This window comes from Vombatus ursinus, unplaced genomic scaffold (assembly GCF_900497805.2).
Source record: "Vombatus ursinus unplaced genomic scaffold, bare-nosed wombat genome assembly UNPS02014852.1, whole genome shotgun sequence".
NCBI classification, from domain to species: Eukaryota; Metazoa; Chordata; class Mammalia; order Diprotodontia; family Vombatidae; genus Vombatus; species Vombatus ursinus.
The window spans coordinates 12244313-12267537 of NW_020954630.1; the positions used below are offsets into that span (position 1 = coordinate 12244313).

The window sequence follows — 23225 nt, forward strand, 5'->3', positions numbered from 1 at the left end:
TACCTCTTTTTGACATTCTACTTTAAAATATCTATTTCTGTGGATTTCTTTTTTGGCCTTCATTTTATAAACTCACTAGATTTCTATTGTAATGTAGTTTGTGAATGCTTAATTGACATTTTGTTTTAAAACAGAAAAAGCCATGCAGCAGATATTTGGGAAATGTCTACCTTCGTATTTTGGTAATGGAATATAATATTCAATCTTTGTTCATTTTCTTAAAACTATTGTAGTCTATTAGAAATTTTTTTTTTACCTTATTTGAATTTTGGAAAGGAGATTGTTTATATCATGTAACATCTCAATAAACACTTAGAGATGAAAAGATAACCTCACTTTTTAAATTATGTGGTTATAGTATGTGTATCTGTATACATGTATGTATGTATGTATGCATGCAAATGTGAAAACACCAATGGTGTTTTATTTTAGTCATTTTCTTTTGTCTTCCATGAATGAATAAAATGGGCTGTTGTAAGGAAGCCCTGAGAGCATTTCCTTCCCTACCCCACTATTCCTCCTTTACTCCTCTTCTTGCAGGTGGTAGCATTTGATCTCTGTTCACAGATTCTCAAAGGCAGAGGTAAGGGAGGTGTACATTTATGCCATAGGAACAGCTTTTGCAAATGCATGTAGGTGGAAGATAGAATGCCACAGTTGGGAAATACCAATAGACCAGTTTGGCTCCAGTCACACTCTGTAGGTAATTCCTTCAAAGAGGAAATTGATGCTGTGGTATTCTATTCTATAAAATTTCAGGCTTTACGTGCCCTTAAGCATATCCTTCTCTATCTCTCTATGCTTCTGACTAGGAAGAGAATTATAAGAAACAAGAAGGTATGAGAAAGCTTATCTTCTTTTGTACTCAGTAAAATGTAGAGCCAGCACCCTCTTGCAGATAGAAGGCAGTTTGTCTTGCAAAGCTCTCAAACAATAAGTTTCTTAAATGTACATAAAGCTTACAAGTATATTGAATTCTGTAGCTGAGACCTACTTGTTTAAACATTTTGAGGCAGCAAGGTTGCTGCCTTTTTTCTTCTGTCCTCTTGATATTTATACGTACTCTTAGATGGATGAATTTTGTTCTTGTAACTTTAAGGAAATTTCAAGTAATTTCTTAACAGTTTTTCCATTTAAATACAGACTCAAAATTAGGGATTTAAGGTTCTTTTAAAATAACTTTGCCTAAATCATTTTGGGAAATTTGGAGATACAGATTGAATGACCCACAGTGATTTGTAAGTTTTTTCTTCCCAAACTAGTCCCCTTAGGTAGAATGTAGCCCACATGAAATCCATGCAAGTAATCCTAACTTGGTTTTACAACCATTTGCTAATACTATAAAATTGTAATGCTGTACCCTTCACTGTAATATGAGAAGCTCAGATCGCTATATAAACCTAATATCACCTTAATATTAGAAAAGTACCTTTTAAATGTAAGGGGTAACTTGAGTTACAATAAACAATAATTTATCTAAACAATTGAACACACAAGTATCACTATTTCTATTGTACTTTTAACAACTAAGAAATATTGTATCCCAGTGTAGTGTTTTTTCATTGTTGAGAATTAGCTTAGCCCAGAAATAAACCACAGTGGAACAGCAGACTGCAGGATATTGAGTGATGGAAAATTTTATAGAAATTGAAACTAGAGGAAAAGTTTTAATACTTTAAAATCTGGATTCCGTAAACTTTTTAAAGATTGTGGTTCTATGCCTAACCCAAATATCATAACTTTACATAGCATATTGACTTCTCTGACTACTATCCTGCTGTATTATATAGTTACTGGATCTTTACTGGGATGCAACTGCAACTAGACCTTCCTTTAAGAGTGTCCCGTAAGGGGCAGCTAGGTGGTGCAGTGGATAGAGCACCAGCCCTGAAGTCAGGCGGACCTGAGTTCAGATGTGGCCTCAGACCAAACACTTGCTGTGTGACCCCGGGCAAGTCACTTAACCCCAATTGCCTAAAAATTTAAAAAAAAAAAAAAAGTGTCCCATAAAAAAATTGCTGCTTTTTTTCAAGTGGCCACCCCAGCAGTTTGTGTTCATTTCTGTGAAATCAAACTCACCAAACAGATGGAGTGTTTATAAGAAACTTGATTGTTAGGAAAATAAACAAAAATAACAAGAATATAGATGTTAATTTTTAATTGTTTTCTACTCATTGGTTTGCTCCATACTTTGTCATTGCAGTATAATCATTTGTCACGTAAGTAACAGAAAATCTTAAGTGGTTTGTAGGTTATACAATGTTAGCAGCAGACCCCAGACTAAGTCAGTTCTTAGCCCTCTGCCTAATATTCAATCTAGTGAGGCCTTGAGGGCAGTATCTGTAGGATCAAACATCTAGAACTAGAATCCACATCCAAGTCCATTGAGTTCATCACTTGATATTACAAATGAGGAAACTTGCCCAGTGAGGTAACTGATACATCCAAGGTTACACAGATAGTAAATAGCAGCATCAGGATGAGTTCTCTCACACCGGAGCCAGTGCTTTTTCTACTCTACCCCACTGTCTTCCACATTTCCACATCAGCAGAAGTCTAAGTGAGCTTAAATTAATTATCTGTCTTGTTGTTTCCCAGACATCATTTTGATCATTCTTAAAATTCTTTGAATGTTCACACTTTTATCTTAGAACTAGAAATGGAAAAATGTAGCACTTAAATGTTTTCATCTTTTGGATCCTTTAATAATACCATTTTCTGTCTATAAACTTTTCATTTAAAAAGGGTGGTATCCAAGATTACAAGAATAGGACCAAATATTAGATTTTAAAATAAAATGGAGAAGTCTTGGTTAAGAACAAAAGTCACTTATGTAATCTTAGTAATAAACTTTGCTAACATAGCAATGAAGGAGAAAACTGCATTTTGCAGTCTTCATTGTCCAGTACACACCATAGGATTTTCATAGTAATTAAAATAGCATGTATATCAACAGAGTTCTTTTTCTGAAGTGTGTATTCACATAAGGTTTTATTGCCATTGACTTACCATAATAGCATTACTTGGAGCCAAAGAGATGTAAAATACTACTGATACAGTATTATTTATTTTTATTAATTCTGAGATACGATGCGGAAAACCACATTTTTGTCTTTTGTCTGATCACCAAAGTGAAAGAAATTTTTTTTGTTATTTTCATCAGATAATGTCAAGGAAGAAAATAATTTAATGTAAAAGTGATTTTAGTGTGTGCTAATATATTTTTAACTGTGACTGTATCATAGACCTATTTTTCTATCTTTTGTTATAATTTAATTTTTATTTTTAAGTAGAAGAAGTCAAGAAGAAAATAATTATAAATAGGCTCATATATTAGGATGGTTGAAATTAAACCTAGAAAATAAAAGGTTACTCACGTTCAATGAAATATTTTATGAAACGTAAGTGTGATGCATGTTTGTCGTTCAGTAGTTTCAATCCCATGTCTGTCTCTTCCTGACCCTATTTGGGGTTTTTATTTTCTTGGCAAAGATACTAGAGTGACTTACCATTTCCTTCTCCAGCTTATTTTGAAGTTGAGGAAACTGAGGCAAACAGGGTTGACTTGCCAGGTTCATACAGCTAAGAAGTGTCTGAGGCCAGGTTTGAACTGAGGAAGATGAGTCTTTCTGACTTCAGGCTTGGCACTCTGTGCACGATATCGCCACCTGGCTGCCCATAAAATGCATATACATTTAGTCCGCTCAGTATAAATTAAGTAAATGTATCAAATCATAGAAGAAAACTCCTAAGGATACTTATGGCTTTACCTCACCTAAGCAAAAAGAAAATGTCATCTGCTAAGACCTGAAAAGAAAGACTATTCATATCATTTCAGGCAAGAAACCCTATCTGCATTTTGATCTTGTAAATTTTTCGGCTATTGAAGATGAATTCTTTATTGTGGGGGGAGAGAGAGTTCCAAGGACACTTAATCACTTACACTAATTTCAAGAATAATTTTTAGGACAGTTACAGAAGGGAATTGACTTTTACTGTAGCCTTTCGACTAGAATGTAGTCTCTGTGTTTAGTTTTCCCTGCAAGAAATTTAAGTTGAACTTTGTAGAATGAGTTATAAAATTCTTAAAGTGTTACATGAGGATGTTGTTCTAATAGATTGGGGCAAAGGAAGGAGAAGTAACAGTTAAAGCAGTCTGTTCAGAAACTGAAACCAGTTTAATTCCAATGGAGAGTTTATTTTCTTTTCACAGTCCTGAGGCCACATATTCCCTCTCACTCAAGTCTTATTACTTCCATCTTCCATAGTTTCCAGATCTAAATCATCCTCTTGAATTGGACTTGGATGAAAATAGCCTTGTCTAGCATCCTTCCTATAAGCAGATTAAAACATAATTGCAAACTTATTCAAAATCAAGTTTTCATTGGATATTTAATTTTTTTGAAAGTCATGTCCCTAGCTTGCGTGGTATAAATATTTCTCTTATGAGTTTTCTAAGGAGGTAAATCTCAGAATTGTCACATTTAAAATGTCTGTCTCTGTAATGCTGAATTTGTAAGCCATTTAAATTGTTTTAAAATGATACAAATTAGAATTAAAATATTGTGGTGACATAGCACAGGGCTTTGTTACTTCTAGATTTTGGTTTTCATTGTAAATGAAAGTAGAAATTGAAAGGACCTTTATTTAAGCTATATAATAACATGAAGAAATTTTTACATGGTACCTAATCTTAAAGTTTAAAAAAGTACTTTTCTGTAAGGTTTCAAAAGTGTTTTAATATGATTTCTTTAGTTTCAAACAAAATACAGTTGAAATATACTTCAGCAATTGATTCTATTATATGTATTACATATTGTATATACTCTTCTATGATTTTTGACCTTAGGAAGATGTCAGGTTGCACTGTTTTCTAGGTCTCTGACTTTGAAACAAAACAAAAGGAAATTTGTTACAGTCTCACAGAGAGAAACACTCCATGTTTTTATGTTTGGGAGATGGAAGAGAAAAAACATCCCTGTCCTCCCCTGAATTCATGTTTGGGAGACAGGATATGTTATGGCAACATAGTGGCCTAGCCATTTCTGAAATTGCAGTCACAGCACCCTCATTCTCAAAAAACTCTGTAGAGTTCCCTGAAGTTTGAATTGTTCGAATTAAGTACAAGTTCAGGTCAAACAAAGAATCCAGAAAGTAGAGGTCTGTTCAGAACTAGCGCAGAAAGGGAAATAATTGTGCTCTTCTTATGATGAGAATGGTTGAATCATTAATTCAGAATCCTTAAGTAAGTTCCTTTGTATTATTTTATTCACAGAACCGTAAAGAGCAGAGTGTATTTTTACCTTGACTGATGTATAACCTTCTAAAAAGGATCATAATCTCAAAGCTGGAGGCCACATTGATTATGTTATATGTGTTTTGTTTTAAATTAATCTTGAATGAGATTGCTGTAGTAAGTGCCACCATATAATTGTATATGATTTATGATGTAATAATATTTGTATCATTGTAGTAAGTTAAAGTGATTGATTCATAACTTTCAGGAATTCAAGTAATAGTGAGTTCATCCTCCTAAGAATAGTCAGGAAGACTTGAATTCAAATCTGCCTTCAAACATTTCTTGGCTTTGTGACTCTGGACAAGTCACTTCACCTCTGTTTGCCTCAATTTCCTCATCTGTAAAATGGGGGTGATAATATTAGCACGTACTTCCCTAAGTTGTAATGAGGATCAAATGAGATGATGCTGAAAATGTTAGAAAGCTTGGAGGAAGGCGGGCAGGCTTTGAACACCAAAGGATTTTCTCTTTCTGAAGTTTATTGAGTAGGGCAGTTAAGTAGATGCTCCAGCTTGTGCTTCAGGCAGATCACTTTCACAGCTGAGTGGAGGTTGAATTGAACTGGGGGAGACATGTGGCAGGGAGAACAACCAACAGGTTGTAATAGTCCAGGAGTCAGGTGATGAGAGCTTGCACCAAGGTGGGGGCAGTGTCAGAGAAAAGATGGGGCAAAGTAGAATCCACAGGATTTGTCATCAGATTATAGGATGTGGAAAGAAGTTGAGGGGGACACTAGGTTATAAGCCGAGATAGATGGCTAGGGGGATAGTACTTCCCTCAATATGAATAGGGAAATTAGGAAGAGGGGAAGGTTTGTGAGGGAAGATAATTATTACAGTCTTGGGCATGTGTGAGTGTCTATGTAACATCCGCTTACAGGTGTCCACTGGCAGTTGGAAGTGCAAGATTAAAAGTCAGTAGAGACATTAGAGCTGGGTAATTAGATTGGAGAATCATTAGCTTAGATGTGGTAATTGAATTCATGGGAGCTGACGAAATCAGCAGGTGTCTAGGGAAACTAGAACCCAGCCCCAGACAGTGCCCTGTGGGACACCCACAGTTAACAGACCTGAATGAAGACTCAATAAAGGAAGACGGAAGGAGCAATCAGATAGGCAGGATTAGAAGCTAGAAGGAGTAGTGTCACAAAAACCACAAGAGAGGAGGATAATTGGAGGCAGCTAGGTGTCACAGTGGGTAGAGCTCCAGCCTTGGAGTCATGAGGACCTGAGTTCAAATCTGCCCCCAGACACTTGAAACTTACTAGCTGTGTGACCACGGGCAAGTCACTCAACCCCAATTGCCTCACCAAAAAATAAATAAGTAAATAAAAAAGAGGAGAGGATAATATACAGTGTTAGGGGCTGCAGAGCAGTCAAGGATGAAAGTTGAAAAAAGACCATTAGATTTGGCAATTAAGAGATAATGAATAACTTTGGAGAGAGCAGTTTTGGTTGAATGATGAATGAAATTAGAAGCCAGACTCTAGAGAATTAAGACAGAACATGAGAGGAGAGGAGGTGGATGGCCTTCTCAAGGAGTGCAGCCACAGAAGGGGGGAGAGATATGGGACTCTAGTGAGGATCTTTTTGATAATGGAATTCTGTGGGGAAGCAGGCAGAAGATGAGAGAGATTGGGGATTATAGAGGGGACCATCTGCTCCGGTAAACAGAATGGAATAGGATCCCATGTACATGTGGAAGGGTTTACTTTGGCAAGGACAAGGACCGCCTCATTATGTGAGATGAGTGAATGAGGAGATGCTGACAAGGGGAGAACAGGGAGCTCTTGGCAAAGGGCCTCAGTTTTTTTCAGAGAAATATGAAGTAAGTTTCTCAGCTAAGAAGGTGGGGGGAAGAGGAGCCATGGGAGGGTTGAGGAGGGGTAGAAAGGTTTGGAAGACCCCCTGTAGTGAGTGAGATAGTAAGTTAATTAGGAAAGTATGTAAGGATTCCTTTGCCATAGTAATGACCTTGTGAAGGTTATATAGCATGCATTTGTACTGGAATTAGCCCCATTCTGCGATTTCTCCAGCTTTATTCAGCAACTCATACTTGTAAACAAAAGCAGTAGATGGTGGTAGTGATCCAAGGCTGAGGCTCAGTAGGAAAGATGGGTGATACAGTTAAGTGGTGAGGGACTCAAGAAAAGGACAAAGTGGATTTGAACTGGTGCAAGATCCAGAAACCCCCTAGGAGGTCGAAGTAATAGCACTTTTTGTAGTAACAAAAAGCTGAAAACAGAGTAGGTGTTCATTAATTAGGGAATGGCCAAACAAATTGTATTTGAGTGTAATTAAATTTGCCGTGATGTGGTATATACTATACTGGAGGAAATGACAGAAATAAGGAGTTCAAAGAAATATGTAAAGACTTACATAAGAACTAATAGAGAGTAACAAAAAAGCAGAGCCTGGAGAACAATTTGCAATTTACTGCAATAATATAAACTAAAACAACACAAAAGTATTTCTTTGTTAAATAGTTTTTTTTTTCTTTCTAGAGCCTTCTGACTTTATAAAGAGGAAAATACTTCACTTTAAAATTGCTAAAAAAGAAATTAGCATTTTAAAAATAACAGATTTAAGTATCTTTAGGTAAATTCACCTTTACAGTTGCTATGGGCAACAGTTTTCATTAGCTCTTTTTCTTTATTATAAGGGAAGTCTCTATTGTGAAGTGGCATATTGTAGAATGAGTTGTAAGAAACAAAAGGTACTAATAAAACTTTTTATACCTTGAGCTGTTTGCTAAAAGGCTTTTTATATGTCATATTTTTAATTAGCTGAACAATTCTACATTTGTGGCTCTATTACTTTCATGGGAAACCATGCAAATATTTACTTTATTAAGAATATCATAGGAGCAGCTAGGTGGCACAGTGGATAGTGCACCTGCCCTGGAGTCAGGAGGACTTGAGTTCAAATATGACTTTAGACACTGGATACTTACTAGCTGTGTGACCTGGGGCAAGTTACTTAACCCTGATTGCCTCACCAAAAAGAAAAAGAATATTAGAAATGCACATACTCTGTTATGGATAAAATAGAAGTTTCTTTAAAGTCCTTAGTAAAATGCATTATACATTTTACTTTTAGCTTAATTATTGCTTTTTGAGTTAGATTTTTTAATTATGCAAGAATATTGCATTTTTAAATGAATATTGCAAATAGTTTTTATATATGTAAACATATGTATGTATGTAAAAGAGCAGATTTGTGACTAAATACCTTTGGTTGTTGTTAAACAGAGTATTAAGAAAAAAAATACAAGCAAGCAGGAGATGAGCACATACCTGAGATTCATTGTCTCCCGAATGAAGGAGCGGGTGAGTCCTACTAGGGGATATCTCATTCCTCCCTTCTCTTCCTTCCCCTCAACCCCCTCATTTTTTTTCTTAACTTCCCTTTGAGGAAATTTATGAGTTAAGTGACAACTAGTACCATACAAAGGAGTATAAAATGTGAAAATCAGTGCTTTATTACATTGCTTCTTGCACTAAATTGTTGTTCTCAGACTTTTAGCTGTCTTTTTAGTCATTTTCATTTTTGAGTCTGTCATCTTTTATTATGTACTTTAGTTTTGAAACATGATTTGCTTTAAATTCTATGGGTATTAGTGGGTTTTTTTTAATCAGCAGTTAGTCTTTAGAACTAAGTGAGATTTTCTAGGATCATTAAAACATCTATTTTTACTGTTAAAATCAAGAATTCCGCTTATAAAACACTCAATGTAGTATGTGTACATTCTTCAGTTACATTTTAAAGATTTTTGATAAAATGTCTTCATATACCTAAAATAGTTTGAGTTATACATATTTATGATTTTCATATTTTACTTTAGCTCCCATTTTGATGTTTCTCTAACAATTCTTACAGGCTATAGATCTTAACAAAAAGGGGAAGGACAATAAGCACCCAATGTACAGAAGATTGGTACATTCAGCTGTTGATGTTCCTACAATACAAGAGGTAAGGTCACATTCCAATCCTCACCCCACCCCACCCCAATATATCTGCTCACAATGCTTTTGAAATTTAAGAGTTAGCAAGCCAGTAAGAGTTGTGGTTTTGGTGTCCATTTTATTTCTAATTGCATGCTTATCAGACACAAAACCATAAGGAGCAATTAGTATGTTATGACAGAATGAGGATCTAAAAAAAAAGATCATGATAAGCTAGAACACTGGGCCAAATCTAATAAAATGAAATTTAATAGGGACAAACATAGTTTTATATACTTAGTTGGGTTCAAAAAAAACTCACTTCACAAGAACAAGATGGGGGAATTGTGGTAAAATTGCAAGGAAACTAATGCAAAGAAAAAAACAAACATTAAAAGGTGAAAAGTGGTTGTAATCTGATTCATTAAAGGTTGAAAAAATTCATAAATAAAAGAATATTTTTGGAAGTATTAAAGACAATTTTAGAATAATGATCAAAAGTTAGTCATTTTCACTATTCATCACATATTTCAGATGTGAAGGCACATTTCATAATTTGTTCTGTTAAGGTTTTAGTGTCCTTAGATCTTTGTATAGAACTGCCTTCTTCCCCCTGTCACCTTCTCAGGAAGTTAGGAAGTAGTGGTAGATGAAATGAAACATTTTTACCAGAAAATAGACTCCCTTGCACTTTGCACATAATTGACACCTAACTGATATGTGTTGAATTGAATTTTTCTTTTGGTCTGAGATATAACCCACTGTTGTGGTCCCAGAATGTTAACGATTAATTATGCAATTTTCCACCATGACAACCCAAAGAAAATTAACCATTGTGTTTCCAGTTCAGATCAGTGTTGTTGCAAAACCTGTTCTTCATGTGTCACTTTGAAATTTTTAAATAGAACTGTTAGTCATAAAAACTTGTAGATACTATATGTAGCAGTACTAAACCCCTCAGACTCTTCTGAATCCATGAATCAGCTAGGAGATGTTAATCATTTGTAATTCAAAGAGATTTACTTCAGGAAAAGAGACTTAGGTGAATTGTGAATTTCCTTGATTTGATTTCCTCAACCTGGTCCATATTAGGGAATCAGTGCTTCTGCCTCCACACTAAATAACTTGCCTTGGCCCCTAAGAAACAAGTGTGATAGAAAAATCACAGGTTGTCAGTCAGAAGAGCTAAATTCCTATCTGCCAGTACTAATCTGTGACCTTGAGCAATTCACCTTACCTTTTTAGGCCTCAGTTTCCACATCTATAAGAATTTTATGGTAGAAAGTCCCTAACTTTCTATAATTCTATAACTTATAGATTAAGACCCTTTTGAACTATAAGGTCAGTCCAACTAGGCAGGCATAAAGTGAGTTGGTAGGATATGTGATTAATACCTATGAAATGCAATTTTATTTTCTTAAATGTTCATCCTTGTCTAATGGTATACAGACAACTTTCAGATTCTAGTTGGGAAATTAAGTGCTGTATCACCATGTACTTTGTGAACTTGTTAGAAAGACAGTTCTGTCTACTTTCATTGTGACCTGCCCTGTCCTCAGAGGGTCTCATAATGTAAATTCAGAATATAGAGATATTGTCTTATAATTTTTTTATATTTTGCCTTTGTATTCTGCAGAAAGTGAATGAAGGAAAGTACAGAAGTTATGAAGAATTCAAAGCTGATGCTCAGCTTCTTCTTCACAACACAGTGATTTTCTATGGAGGTTGAGTCGTTTTGTTTTTTCTTTTAAATCATTTGACTTCCAGTAGAGGGAAGTATTTAATTTTAAAACCACTGTAGAAATAAGCATTAATGGTTTAGTTACAACCTTAAATATACAGCCTTAAGTAGGTGTATGAAAGTGCCAAAGTTAGGGTATATATTAGTGGACTATTTAATTGTAACACTAATAAAATTAAAGGCAGAAGAAATAACTTACAAATTGACTATAGTCACATAATGCAATAGAAAGATCACTAGAATTGTAGCCAAAAGGCACGCATTTAAATGTCGTCTCTGTTACATCTAGTAGTATGTAACCTTGAGCATTTATGAACCTGAGTTTCTGCATCTCTGAAATAAGGATAGAAATACTTTCATTTTCTACTTCCCAAGGTTGTTGTAAAGATAAATCAGGTAAAGTGAGGGGAGGGGGAGGATATTGGGCATATGAACTTTATAATTATAAAATGCTATATATATATGTATATTAAAATATGGCAGATAATAAACATATTATGATTGCTTCTGTAGTTGGTTTGTTTGTTGGGTTTTTTTTAAATACAGATGTCTTAGTCAATCAAAAGTTTGAAAAAAATCCCTAAACTACATATGTATAGGCAGGAAGGTACTCTGTACCTCGACAATTGACACATCTGGCTTTGTAAAATATTCTTGTTCATTTTGATCTTTTAGTAGAAATTGTCTTAAAGAATACATTAGGTTTAAAATAGCACAGTTGCTTATGTTTTCTTAAGTTTTGAAAAGCATGGTATGAAATACCCTAAATCAAATGTTTTAATTTGGCTTAGCTCGTGTTGTTAGATTGTTGGTAATGGGTAATGTCTGTCTTTAATTACAGCGGACAGTGAACAAGCTGACATAGCCAGGATGCTTTATAAAGATACATGCCATGAGGTAATTTTAAAGCCCAGTCACTAAACATTTATGGATTATATCATGCTAGTTGATAAGCATACTGGGATTTTTTTCCTCTTACAAGCTACAAATAATATAAGATAGTTATTATGATATTTCTGTATTATACTTAATCACAGTAGTATTCTTGCTGCCCAGCATTACCTTTATAAAGGTGGTTTGAAGTATGTTATTGCTTTTACTTGTGGTATTTTGATTATTGATTTTTATAGAAAATACTACTAATTAGTTCTAGGAAATAAAATATCAGGAGTAGAGTTTTTCATTTCCATGTCTTTATAGAAATACAATAGAAATGGTCATAATCATTTAATTTATTCAGTCTTCAAGTTCATTTCTATCTTTGTGAAAATAAAAAATGTCACAAAGTTGACATCATTTTGTCATTAATAACATCTGTGACATCAACTATCTTTCTATAATCAAATTATTAAACTTTTTTCAAATACTTTTTTAATTATATCATTTCCTTTCTGTGCTTATCTATATGTTAAATCATGAGAATATCTGCAAAAAGCAAGTGTTTTTTCAATTCTATTATGTTATTTTATCAAAAGTAGTTTCATTTCCATGCTCAACCACACATTTTTTATTAATAAATCCACTAAGAAAAATTAGGAGTTGGAGACTAGACATGAAGCAGTTCATATTATCCCTCGAGATCATCTGTGAGCTAAAGGGAACTCTGACAGATTCCACCCTTGAGTCTGGACCAAGCTCCTCTGGGTGTGTTTGTGTCTTCTGACAGTCCTCTGGCATAAGGAAGTCCCTCCTGGGAGGACAGAGGTTGCCCTTTTGACCGTTGCTTTTGAGCACTGGGCACTCAGTGCCCAAACCCCCACCAAAGGTGTGACTGTCAAAAAAGAAAGTACCTGTCCCACAACCAAGTTTATATCTAAGGAAAGGCCTGTGGGACAGCCAGAAACATCAGGGAAAACAGACCCCTTAATGAATTCAGATGCCATGAGTAATATGTCATAACAATAAGGGCCAGTTTCATGCTTAGTTTTTATTCGTATTTCATAATTAATAAGGAAGAGTGGGAGAGAGGGTGGGAAGGGGAGACATATACATATTAACATAGAATAACACTTATGCAAAGGTGGCACTGTATTGGGGAGCACAGAGGCACAGGACCATTCAAGTGCTCCATTCAGGTGGGAAGGCTTGGTCCCAAAGGAGCAGCATGCTCCTGGGGAGGAAAACTATGCTTCCAGGGAAGGGACATCTACACCGGTGGAGGGGAGAGGTACTCCAAAGTACCCTTCGGAGAGTGGGATACCAGCCCTCATTGTTATGACTTATTATTCTGAACTCATTAAGGGGTTTGTTTTCCCTCAGCTTCTCTGAATGGCCCACAGGGACTTTCTTTAGACATAAATCTGGTCCCGGGACAGGGACTTTGCCTTTTGACAGTCACACCTCTAGGGGGGGCTTGGGCACTGTGAGCCCAGTCTTCAAAAGCAAGAGACAAAAGGGGAACCTCTGTCCCCCTAGGAGGGACTCCCCCTTATGCCAGAGGGCTGTTATGGGACACTTTATTAATATTAAATCCCTTTGCCCTGCTATCTGCTTGAGAAAGAGAGTTCCCCAAGAATCCCTGCGAAGATTGTTTGGGTCAGCTACACAAAGACAAAAATTAAAACCAAGAAAACCTGCACAAATTTACCCAGGGGCAACTTTCAAAAAACAATTATTAAAAAAGCAGATATTTAAATGATATTTCTTATGACCCACATTAGTATTTTGATTTTAAGATTTTATCACTCACAAATAGATACTTTTGCCCTGGCAAGTGGTATTTTTTGGATGCTTTTCTGTCATTTCGTAGATGTGACCTAAAAGGTAGCATTTTCTTTTAAATAAAAGAGTATGGAATTTTAAAATTTTCACTCAAAAATTTAACTTTACTACTACTTCTAATATTATAATTATTTTTTTCTCTTTCCAGTAATAAACTTAAGCAAGTTTGTAGAAGGCTAAATCTTGTAAATATTAAGTTGTTTATAGAAATCTTAGTTCTCTTTGAGTCCTTATTGATGTGCATGCATGTTTTTACACCAGACAACTAAATATTCTTTAGTTGAATTTTTTGTTTTTATTTTTCAGCTGGATGAACTGCAACTTTGCAAGAATTGCTTCTATTTGTCAAATGCACGTCCTGACAACTGGTTCTGCTATCCTTGTGTATGTTTGTGAAATTTTGAAATTTGCTTATTTTCCTTTTTTTTTTTTTTTGCAACTACCAAAGTTTCACCTCTTAAATGTTAGATTGTTTTAAATACATTTCCAATATATCCAATTTTTGCTATTGCAAAAAATGCCTTTATAATAAATATATGTGCATGTATTTTTACACTGAGTACCAAATTTTCCTGAAGTTGATTCTTTTTAATTATCTTGTAAATACATAATGTCAAAGCTATGGTTTCATGCATTAAATGTGTTCAAGTAGGAAGCCATCAGCAATATAATTTTAATCATAATCACTCAAATCAAAATGAGAGTTAAAGTGTCATTTAGTGTTGGAAACTCAGAGGCTTTCTCTATATCTATTATTTTGAAATATTTCAAGCTTGATTTTTTCCCCCTCTTTAGTTTAGTTGGTTTTTATGGCTTATAATTTGGCCACAGCATTCTAAGTGCTCTAAAAGGGTAATTACCTCACTGAATCTAGGGAGGAGGGAGAAAAAACAAGCTAAGTGAACCTGTCTAATCCCAGGCTTGCCACCCCAAAAGTTTCTGCCCCAACAAGAGTATGAAAAGAATCCATGATTATGCCTGTCTCACAGTCCCTTGCAGGCACATTACCCAGCTTTCTGAACAGATAGAGAGCTTTGTTCATCAGTGAGAATGATAGCACCTACCTCTCAGAATTGATGAAAAGATCAGATGAGATAATCTATGTACAGTTCTTCACAAACCTTCAAACACTATATAAATGCTAGCTACAATTAAAGTGATCAAAGTAACCAAATGATCCAAAAATCGTAACTTAAACAGTTTGTTAAATCTTTGACAATAAGTTCTGTAGTCCTTAAGAGAGAAGATCTTAAGAGCTGGGCATTCTTTTGTTGTCAATGCGCAGTAGCATTCATGGCTTTAAATGGAATAGACTGAGTTGTTCCATAATATAGCTGGTAATCCAGAGAAGATTGTTTTCAGGCATATAGGAAATGGAAGGGAAGCTATATTACTACCTTTTCCTCAGCAATGTCACATTAGTAGAGGAAAGAATATTATCTACTGTGTAAAAACATTCCATATCACACAAGCATAAAAAATTTAAGTTGAAAAGTAGAAAATTATAGCTTTGATTTTAAGTGACTAACATAATAGCTTACCTTATAGTTTAAATACTGATACTATTTTTTTTTAAATTATAAAGGGAAATGTGTTTTATTTTTAGATACCTAATCATGAGCTGGTTTGGGCCAAAATGAAGGGTTTTGGGTTTTGGCCAGCCAAAGTCATGCAGAAAGAGGACAATCAAGTTGATGTTCGCTTCTTTGGTCACCATCACCAAAGGTAATTTGTGAATCTCTTATGCAAGTTGTGATAACCTGCCTTGCCTTTAAATAAATTGTCTTTTAAGAAGGTTTTAAAGATATCATTACCTTTTATTAGTCTCAAATTTCCTAATGTATACATGTTTTCTAGACTGTTTCAAAATATAGCTAAATATTATTCAGTCATAGAAGACTTGAGGTAAGGGCCTGTCTTGAGTAATTATAAAGTTTGATTTACATTGAATAAAAATAAATGAAGCACTTACGGCCCATTCTTAAACTTTAATGATTACCAACATTAGAAAAAAATTTGCCATAGGTTGCATAATCATCTGATAAATATATTTAATATGTTTAAATCAGTCATAAAGCCTGAACCAAATACTCACTGAGCAAATAAAATAATGTATCATTTCCTTGTTTATTAAATTCAGGACATTTGTGATAACCAATACTGTTTAATAATGCAGCAGTAGTGTATTAGCCTTGAATATTGGTTAAACCAAGACAGTAGGATAGAAAGGTTTAGAGTACATGTGGATTTAGTAGTATTATAACATGATTACAGTAGTCTCAGCCTTTCTAACAAAGTCCTAATAAAATTCAGGGATCTTAAGATTAGGCAAATTATCACCTTTCAGGTGGAAGTACAGTTAGACTAGGTGCATAAAAATATATGTACTCTTTTTAATGTGCATAAGAATTGTATGCCTATAACAGTAATAAGGCGTAATTTCTAGCTTAGGAAACTTTTCTTTTTCTTTGTTGTTTGCAAGCGGAGTTCAACTTCCACATTATATTTTTCAGAGTACAGATTTAGATGTTTATCAATGGCAGAAATAAATCTTGTTTTTGTTTCCATAAAATTATTTTGAATAATTTTACTTCCATAAAATGGATTGAACACGTTATGACACATACATCTATAGCATATCTGCCAACCACATTGACATTACGAAAATTTTAGTTAACACTTAATTTTTTTTTGTGAGGTAATTAGGGTTAAGTGACTTGCCCAGGGTCACACAGCTAGCAAGTGCCAAATGTCTCAGACAGGATTTGAACTCATAACACTTAAATTTTTAGTTTTTTTGGGGGGGGGGTGAGGCAGTTTGGGTTAAGTGACTTGCCCAGGGTCACACAGCTAGTAAGTGTCAGGTGTTCTGGTCTGAGACCAGATTTGAACTCAGGTACTCCTGACTCTAGGGCTGGTACTCTATTCACTGTGCCACCTAGCTGCCCCTAAGTTTCTTCATAATAATGCCATTAATAAATTTTCTAGAAAATGGGAATTCATTCATGTAACAAACATTTATTGTGTACTTAACAAGGCTCTAGGGCAAATATATAAGCATTTATTAAGTACCTACTATGTGTTAATCACTGTGTTAGGTGCTGGGGCTACAAAGACAAAAAAGAAATAGTCCCTGACCTGAAGGAGCTTATATTCTATCAAGAGATACAAGAAAGCCTCCCATGGATTTAAATATCATCTCCAAGCATATGACTTGGAAATATACATATCTAGCCCTGGCTTCTCCCCTGAGCTTCAGTCCAATATCACCAGTTGACTATTGGATATTTCAAACTGGATGTCCCAGAGACATTTCAAATTCAGCATGTCTAAAACTAAATTTACTATCTCTTGAGGCAGCTAGGTGGCACAGAGGATAAAGCTTTGGACTTGGAATTAGGATGACCTGAGTTCAAATCCAGCCTCAGACGTGTACTGGCTGTGTAACTCTAGGCAAGTCACCTAACCGCTGTCTACCTAAGTTTCCTCATCTGTCACATAGGGACAATAATACACCTACCTTGCAGGGTTGTTGTGAGGATCAAATGAGATAATATTTGTAAAGTGACTGGCACTGTGCTTTCTTATAAGTGTTTTATAAATGCAGCTAGGTGGCTCAGTAGAAAGAGTAATGTGCCTAAAGTTAGGAAGACTCCTCTTCTTAAGTTCAAATCTGGCCTCAGACACTCCCTGGGTATGTGACCCTGGGCAAATCACTTAACCTTCTTTGCCTCAGTTTCCTCATCTGGAAAATTAGCTGGAAAAGGAAATGAAATCTTTACCAAGAAAACCCAAAGTGGGGTCATTAAGAGTTGGACACAACTGAAATGACTGAACAGCAACAACATTTCCTTGCTTTCCCTTTCCTTTCCCTTTTCACAAAAACTCTTTCTTTGAAACTTTCGTATTTCTGTTGAATGAACCATCATCCTTCCAGTCTCTTATGTTTGTAACTTCAGCACTATCCCAGGCCCCTAACTGACCTCTTAGCCAGTCAGTTGGTAAATTGTGCCATTTTTTCTCTTACAACATGTTTTGCATCTGACCCCTTCTCTCCACTCACATGCCACTACTATAGTTCAGGCCCTTGTTACCTCTCACCTCTTAACTGGTTTCCTTGCCTCAGGTCTCTGATTATCTGATTTCCCTACTCAGTAATAAAGTCAAGTGAAAGTTTTGTGAGGATGGTGGAAAACTGAACATATTTATAGATAGCAGGTAATGAACCAGTAAATAAGGAGAGATTAAAGAGTAGCAGAAGAGGATAAATGTAGGGAACAATATTCCAGAGAATATGGCAAGATGGGATTAATGGTAAAGAGGTTGAACAAAGAAGTAGCCTCAGTTTTAGAGGTTTGCATATTTTCACAACATTCCTAGAACTCCAGATGTGCAGCACCCAAAGATTTTGATCCATATGATTTGTGGAGGTTTGGGACACAAGATGTACTCAGATAAATAATTATAATACAAAGTTGAATGAAGTAAATTTTATAAGAGAAGTAAAAACAATGCCATAGGAGTTCAGGTGAAAGAGGGTTTGCTTCCATCTGACTTAATTAAGGAAAGCTTGCTTCATAGAAGAGTTTCTGTTTGAACAAAGCCTTATAGGTAAATAGTAGTTGGCTGGCATTATCATTCACAAGGTCACAATAATTAGTCATACTAAACTTTTCAAGAAGAAGAAGGGAATTTACGTGAGATTATTCAGTTCACTTAACATAAATCATTTTATCCACTTGAATATCAACAGCAATTATTTTTAAAAATTGTAAAATAAGAATAATAGTTAGCATTTTAATGTTTACAAAGTGCTGTACGTATTATTTTATCCTCATAATAGCCCCATGAGGTAGGTTCTGTTATTATCTCATTTTACATATAAGGCAATTGAGGCTGAGAGACGGGGAGTGATTTGCCCAGGGTCACACAACTGAGAAGTGTCTTAGGCAGAATTTGAGCTTAAGTCTCCTTGGCTCCAAGTCCAGTACCCTTACCCATTGCAGCAATTAAAGTTTTTAAAAGTCACAACTTAGTTTCTTAAATCTCCAAAAATCAGTCCTGAAGCCCTTTAAGGTAGGTAACAGGTACTCTGTCACAATGGTAACAAGATAAAACTCCATAAATCGTAGTTACTAATGTTAAACAAAAGATGGAGAACATGGTAGGTCTTTTAAGTACCATGCTAACATGTGCAACTACTTCATTAAATTTTTACTGAATATGAATAACATACATATCTATCATCATGGTTGTTAATACCTATTGAAACTATAATGCTATACATTTCTAGAATTTCATATGAAAGTGTAATAGGCTTTATTGAAACAATTCAGTTCAATAAAAATCTTTGTTATTTTTTAGGAAGAAGATTCTATAATTTGACATAATAGTTTAATTTTCCTGTTTTCCACTTGGACAGATATGTTTAATAAACTGATTTGAAAGGAGTAAAAGATATTTTAAGTTTAAAAATCTCTCAGAATTACTTTTTCATTTTCAGTCTGTCTAAGGTTGTTAGCACATCTGTTAGGTATCTTGTACATAGTAGGTGCTTAAGAAAACAAGGTCCTGATTAATACAAATAATGAATCCTTTGAAGTGGTCTCATCTATTTGAATTTGCACTATTAACCCAATGAAAATATGCAGTGCAAATTTGAATAATTCGACTACTTCACAGGATTCCCTATTCACACTAATTGGGACCTGGCAGTAAATGTTTGCTGAGTGGAAACTAAGAACTCAAAAGAGGGTAAGAGTAGACTGTAAAATGTCCTTAATTTAGGAACAGATTTATTCAGTATTTTGAGGTTTACAGGTCTGTTTTTTCATAAAAATCTGGTGTTATTCAGTTATTTTACAGATAAGAAAATTTAAGTGTCTTTTAAGTAACTTATCCAGGTAAAATATTAAGTGGTAGAGTTGGAATTCAAACCCAGATTTTTTTATTTTAGGACTCTTCATCTTGGAGTATCATACTGCCTTCAAATCAGTTGTGGGAACAGAGCTTTTTAAAGTTAGTATCATACTTCAAATGATTCATTATTTGTACTAATCAGGACCTCGTTTTCTTAAGCACCTATGTGCAAGATACTGGACAGATGTGTTTACAACCTTAGATGGATCGAAAATGAAAAAGTGATTGAGAGATTTTTGAACTTAAAATATCTCTCTGCTTGTTAAGGAGGAAGATAATGATTTCCTTGTGACTGAGGTGGAGAATGGTGTTACTTTGGGCAGCAAGAAGGATGTAACTGCAGGAGAGTCTACAAGATCTCCAGTTTTTAATAGAACAAGACATGTGGGTGTTTGCCTCTTTTGTCGTTTAGTATCTTTCTTCCTAAAGGCAGCTGATGTCTATGCAGTCAGAAAGGTCCTGGGAGAAATGGGCAGGAACATCAATATCATCAGTAGGACTGGGGACCATCTGAAGATCTGATGAGCTTCTAGAGACTCCTAATGGCTTCATAGTGGCTTGGGTGGGGGCAGGGGGATTAGGTATTGAAGTCCTTGCAGAAAAGTTCTCGAAGATGAAGAAGGAAGGGATATTCAAATTGTGATAGCTGTTATTTGTGCCCCTCAGATGCTAGAGGGCGTGATTAAGAAACCAGGTACCCTAAAGGCTTCCTTCAAGTGTTGTATTAGGGTCATGATTGTCCTTACCAAGTCTGGAAGTTCTGTTCACCAGGGCGATAGGTGCCATTCTTGGACCCCCCATCATCACTGTTACTTATAGTTATTAGGGCGCATGCCAGGCTCATCTCTACCAAGGCATCTTTCCTGTGATGTGTAGGGAGTTCAGTCATAATTCAACTGAAGATATGAACTTCAAGGTTAACTTTGAGAATGGAAGTTAGCAAAACTCTTGGCTTCTTTGGCAAAAGTCATGTGACCATTTTACTGTTGGGTTGGCATCCAAGTCCACACTTCAGCAACACTATAGGTTACTGCCAATTCCATAAAAGGACACATAAAAGAAACCTTCTCATAACTCTAGCACCTTCCCTTCCCTCCCGCAGCAGGCAGCCATTATACCAGCAAATGTCCATGGTGTTGTTCATTTATCATTGTTGGTGACTTTATACTGCAAAAACACCAGAAAGAAAGATTAAGGTCCCTTTTTTTCTTTTTTTTAAATTCATTTTGATTTATCAACAATCACTTCCATAAGTTCTTGAGTTCGGAATTTTTCCTCCACTCCCTCCCCCCTTCTCTCCCCAAGATGGCACGCAGTCTGACATAAGCTGCACATATACATTCCTACTAAACATATTTTCACACTAGTGATGTTGTAAGGAAGAATTAGAACCGATAGGAGGAACCACCAGAAAGAGGAAACAAAACATTACAGAAGAAAAAAAAAACAAATAGTATTCCTCAATCTGCATTCAATCTTAAAGTCCCTTTTTAAAGGGGGAAAAAGTGATCCAAAATATTACAGATAGGTCTAGTTTGTCTTAACTCTGCTTTGTTTCATATAGCAGAATACCTCACACGTGATACTTTCAGCTGTGTTACATAGCCAATTCCATCACTGATAAACTGTATAAATATCTTTTTGTTCCTTAAAAATAGTTTCTCTGGTATTAATAATAATAGTCCAGCTCTAGCTAATATGTAATAGTTGTGCCTACATTTTCTTTTCTTTTTCCAACTGCAATTTTTATTTGACAAGTAAATATACAGAGGGAAAATGCCATGAAGTGGTGTCACGGATTTTTAGTCAAAATGGAGAAAGTGGGTATTGAAAAATTTCTTTCTATATTTTTCTCATGGAAATTATGTCAATACTTCATTGGATCTATGATCTTATTGATGTTAGAACTTCTTCCAGTGGAGTTTTTCCATGCTTCCTGTGAATGCTTGTGCTAAGATTCTTACCCAATATGCTGAGAATCTCTCTTCACGGCTCCTATATTTCATGGGTCAGAGCACACAGGGCCTCGTTCTCGTTTTTTGACTGCCCCACGTTTTTCAGTCTTATTACTTCTCTGATAACATCCTCTGTGCCACTCTTTCTACACAACCTTTCATTGGTGATATATGTTGTTTTTTTTAATAATATCATATTTTTCCTCAATTACATGTAAAAACAATTTTTAACTTTTTTTAAATTTTGAGTTCCAAAATTTCTCCCTCCTCCTCTCACCTCTCCCCTCCCTGAAATAGTAAGAGGTTTGATATAGGTTACAAATATGCAATCATATAAAATATTTCCATATTAGTCATGTTGTGAAAGAAGACACACACCCAAAGAAAAAACAAAACTACAGAAAAAGAAAGTGAAAAATAGTATGCTTTCAATGTGCATTCAGACTCCATCAGTTCTTTCTCTGGATGTGGATAGCATTTTTCATCATTGGTCTTTCAGAATTGTCTTGGATCATTATATTGCTCAGAATAGCTAAGTCATTCACAGTTGATCATTGTTCAGTATTGCTATTACTGTATACAATGTTCTCCTGGTTCTTGCTTACTTCAGTTTGCATCAGTTCATGTAAGTCTTCCCAGGTTTTTCTGAAATCAGCCTGCTCATCATTTTTATAGCACAGAAGTATTCCATTATGGTCATATATCACAACTTGTTTAGCCATTCCCCAATTGATGGGCATCCACATCAGTGGTAGGGCTTCATGATTTGAAGCCAGGCAGCATTGCTAGAATGGTTTTGTTTTTGTTTTTTTGGACCAGACCAGTGATTTCATTGTTATATGGAATTCTTAGAGAGGAAACTCCTTCGATGAATGTAGATTATCACCTGTTCCACTACCACAATCTAAGAGAGTTTCCTGGAGCACTGAGGTTAAATGACTTGTTCCAGCTCGCATAGCCATTGGACTTGAACGCTGGTCTTCCTGACTCTTCAGACATTTTCCTACCCATTATGCTAAACTGCTTCTTTTCTTTTGAAAAACATTGATATTCCAAAGATGGGTTTTTGTTCCTGGGAGAAGTTTGGGGTAGTTAAAAGGGCTGGGCAAACTTCACAAGGGCCCCTTAGCTTGTTCTCCTCCTGTTCCTTTCTGGACACAGATCTTTGACATCTGCAGACGAAGATCTACTCTTCGACATTTGTCTAAGACGTAGGTGATGATGGACCAGTTTTATTAAAAGCTCTCTATCCAGTTGCATATCCTAGTCTTTGTAATAGGCATTCTATTTGACTTTTGCTGTGCGTAGAATTGAGCCGAACCCTTGAGTGATTATCAGTCTCATTTAGGAAGCTCTGCAGTTTTCTTGGGTTTAGTGAAATCAGCACAATCTCATCTACAAAAAGGAGCATTTAGTAGAGCTCACAGTCTCTAAGGAATCATTTTCCATTTGGACTTTGAGCCAGATATCCCTGTAACAGTGACGAACACCTTTGACAAGCGTATATCTCCACTTTTCCATGTCTCAGTTGTTATTAATAATCAGAAGTTTGTAAAACCAAAGTTATTTCTGTTACAATATCTTTCAAGGAATATTATTTGATTTTGATTTTTACTGAAGAGACTTCTTATTGGGGGAGACCCATTA

At 35.4% G+C, this 23225-nt stretch overlaps 1 protein-coding gene across 3 annotated transcripts in view; it reads left to right on the top strand.

Moving 5' to 3' along the window:
- Positions 1-23225, top strand: part of ZMYND11 (zinc finger MYND-type containing 11) — a 129962-nt gene that overhangs the window by 94203 nt on the left and 12534 nt on the right. For all 3 annotated transcript variants that reach the window (XR_003567208.1, XM_027840917.1, XM_027840918.1), the window contains exons 5-10: positions 8550-8627; positions 9178-9270; positions 10879-10966; positions 11825-11880; positions 14011-14088; positions 15311-15429. Coding sequence is in view for 2 of the 3 variants with exons in the window: in XM_027840917.1 (XP_027696718.1) it covers positions 8550-8627; positions 9178-9270; positions 10879-10966; positions 11825-11880; positions 14011-14088; positions 15311-15429 (512 nt within the window). In the remaining variant the exon portion in view is untranslated. The remainder of the gene's footprint in view (positions 1-8549; positions 8628-9177; positions 9271-10878; positions 10967-11824; positions 11881-14010; positions 14089-15310; positions 15430-23225) is intronic.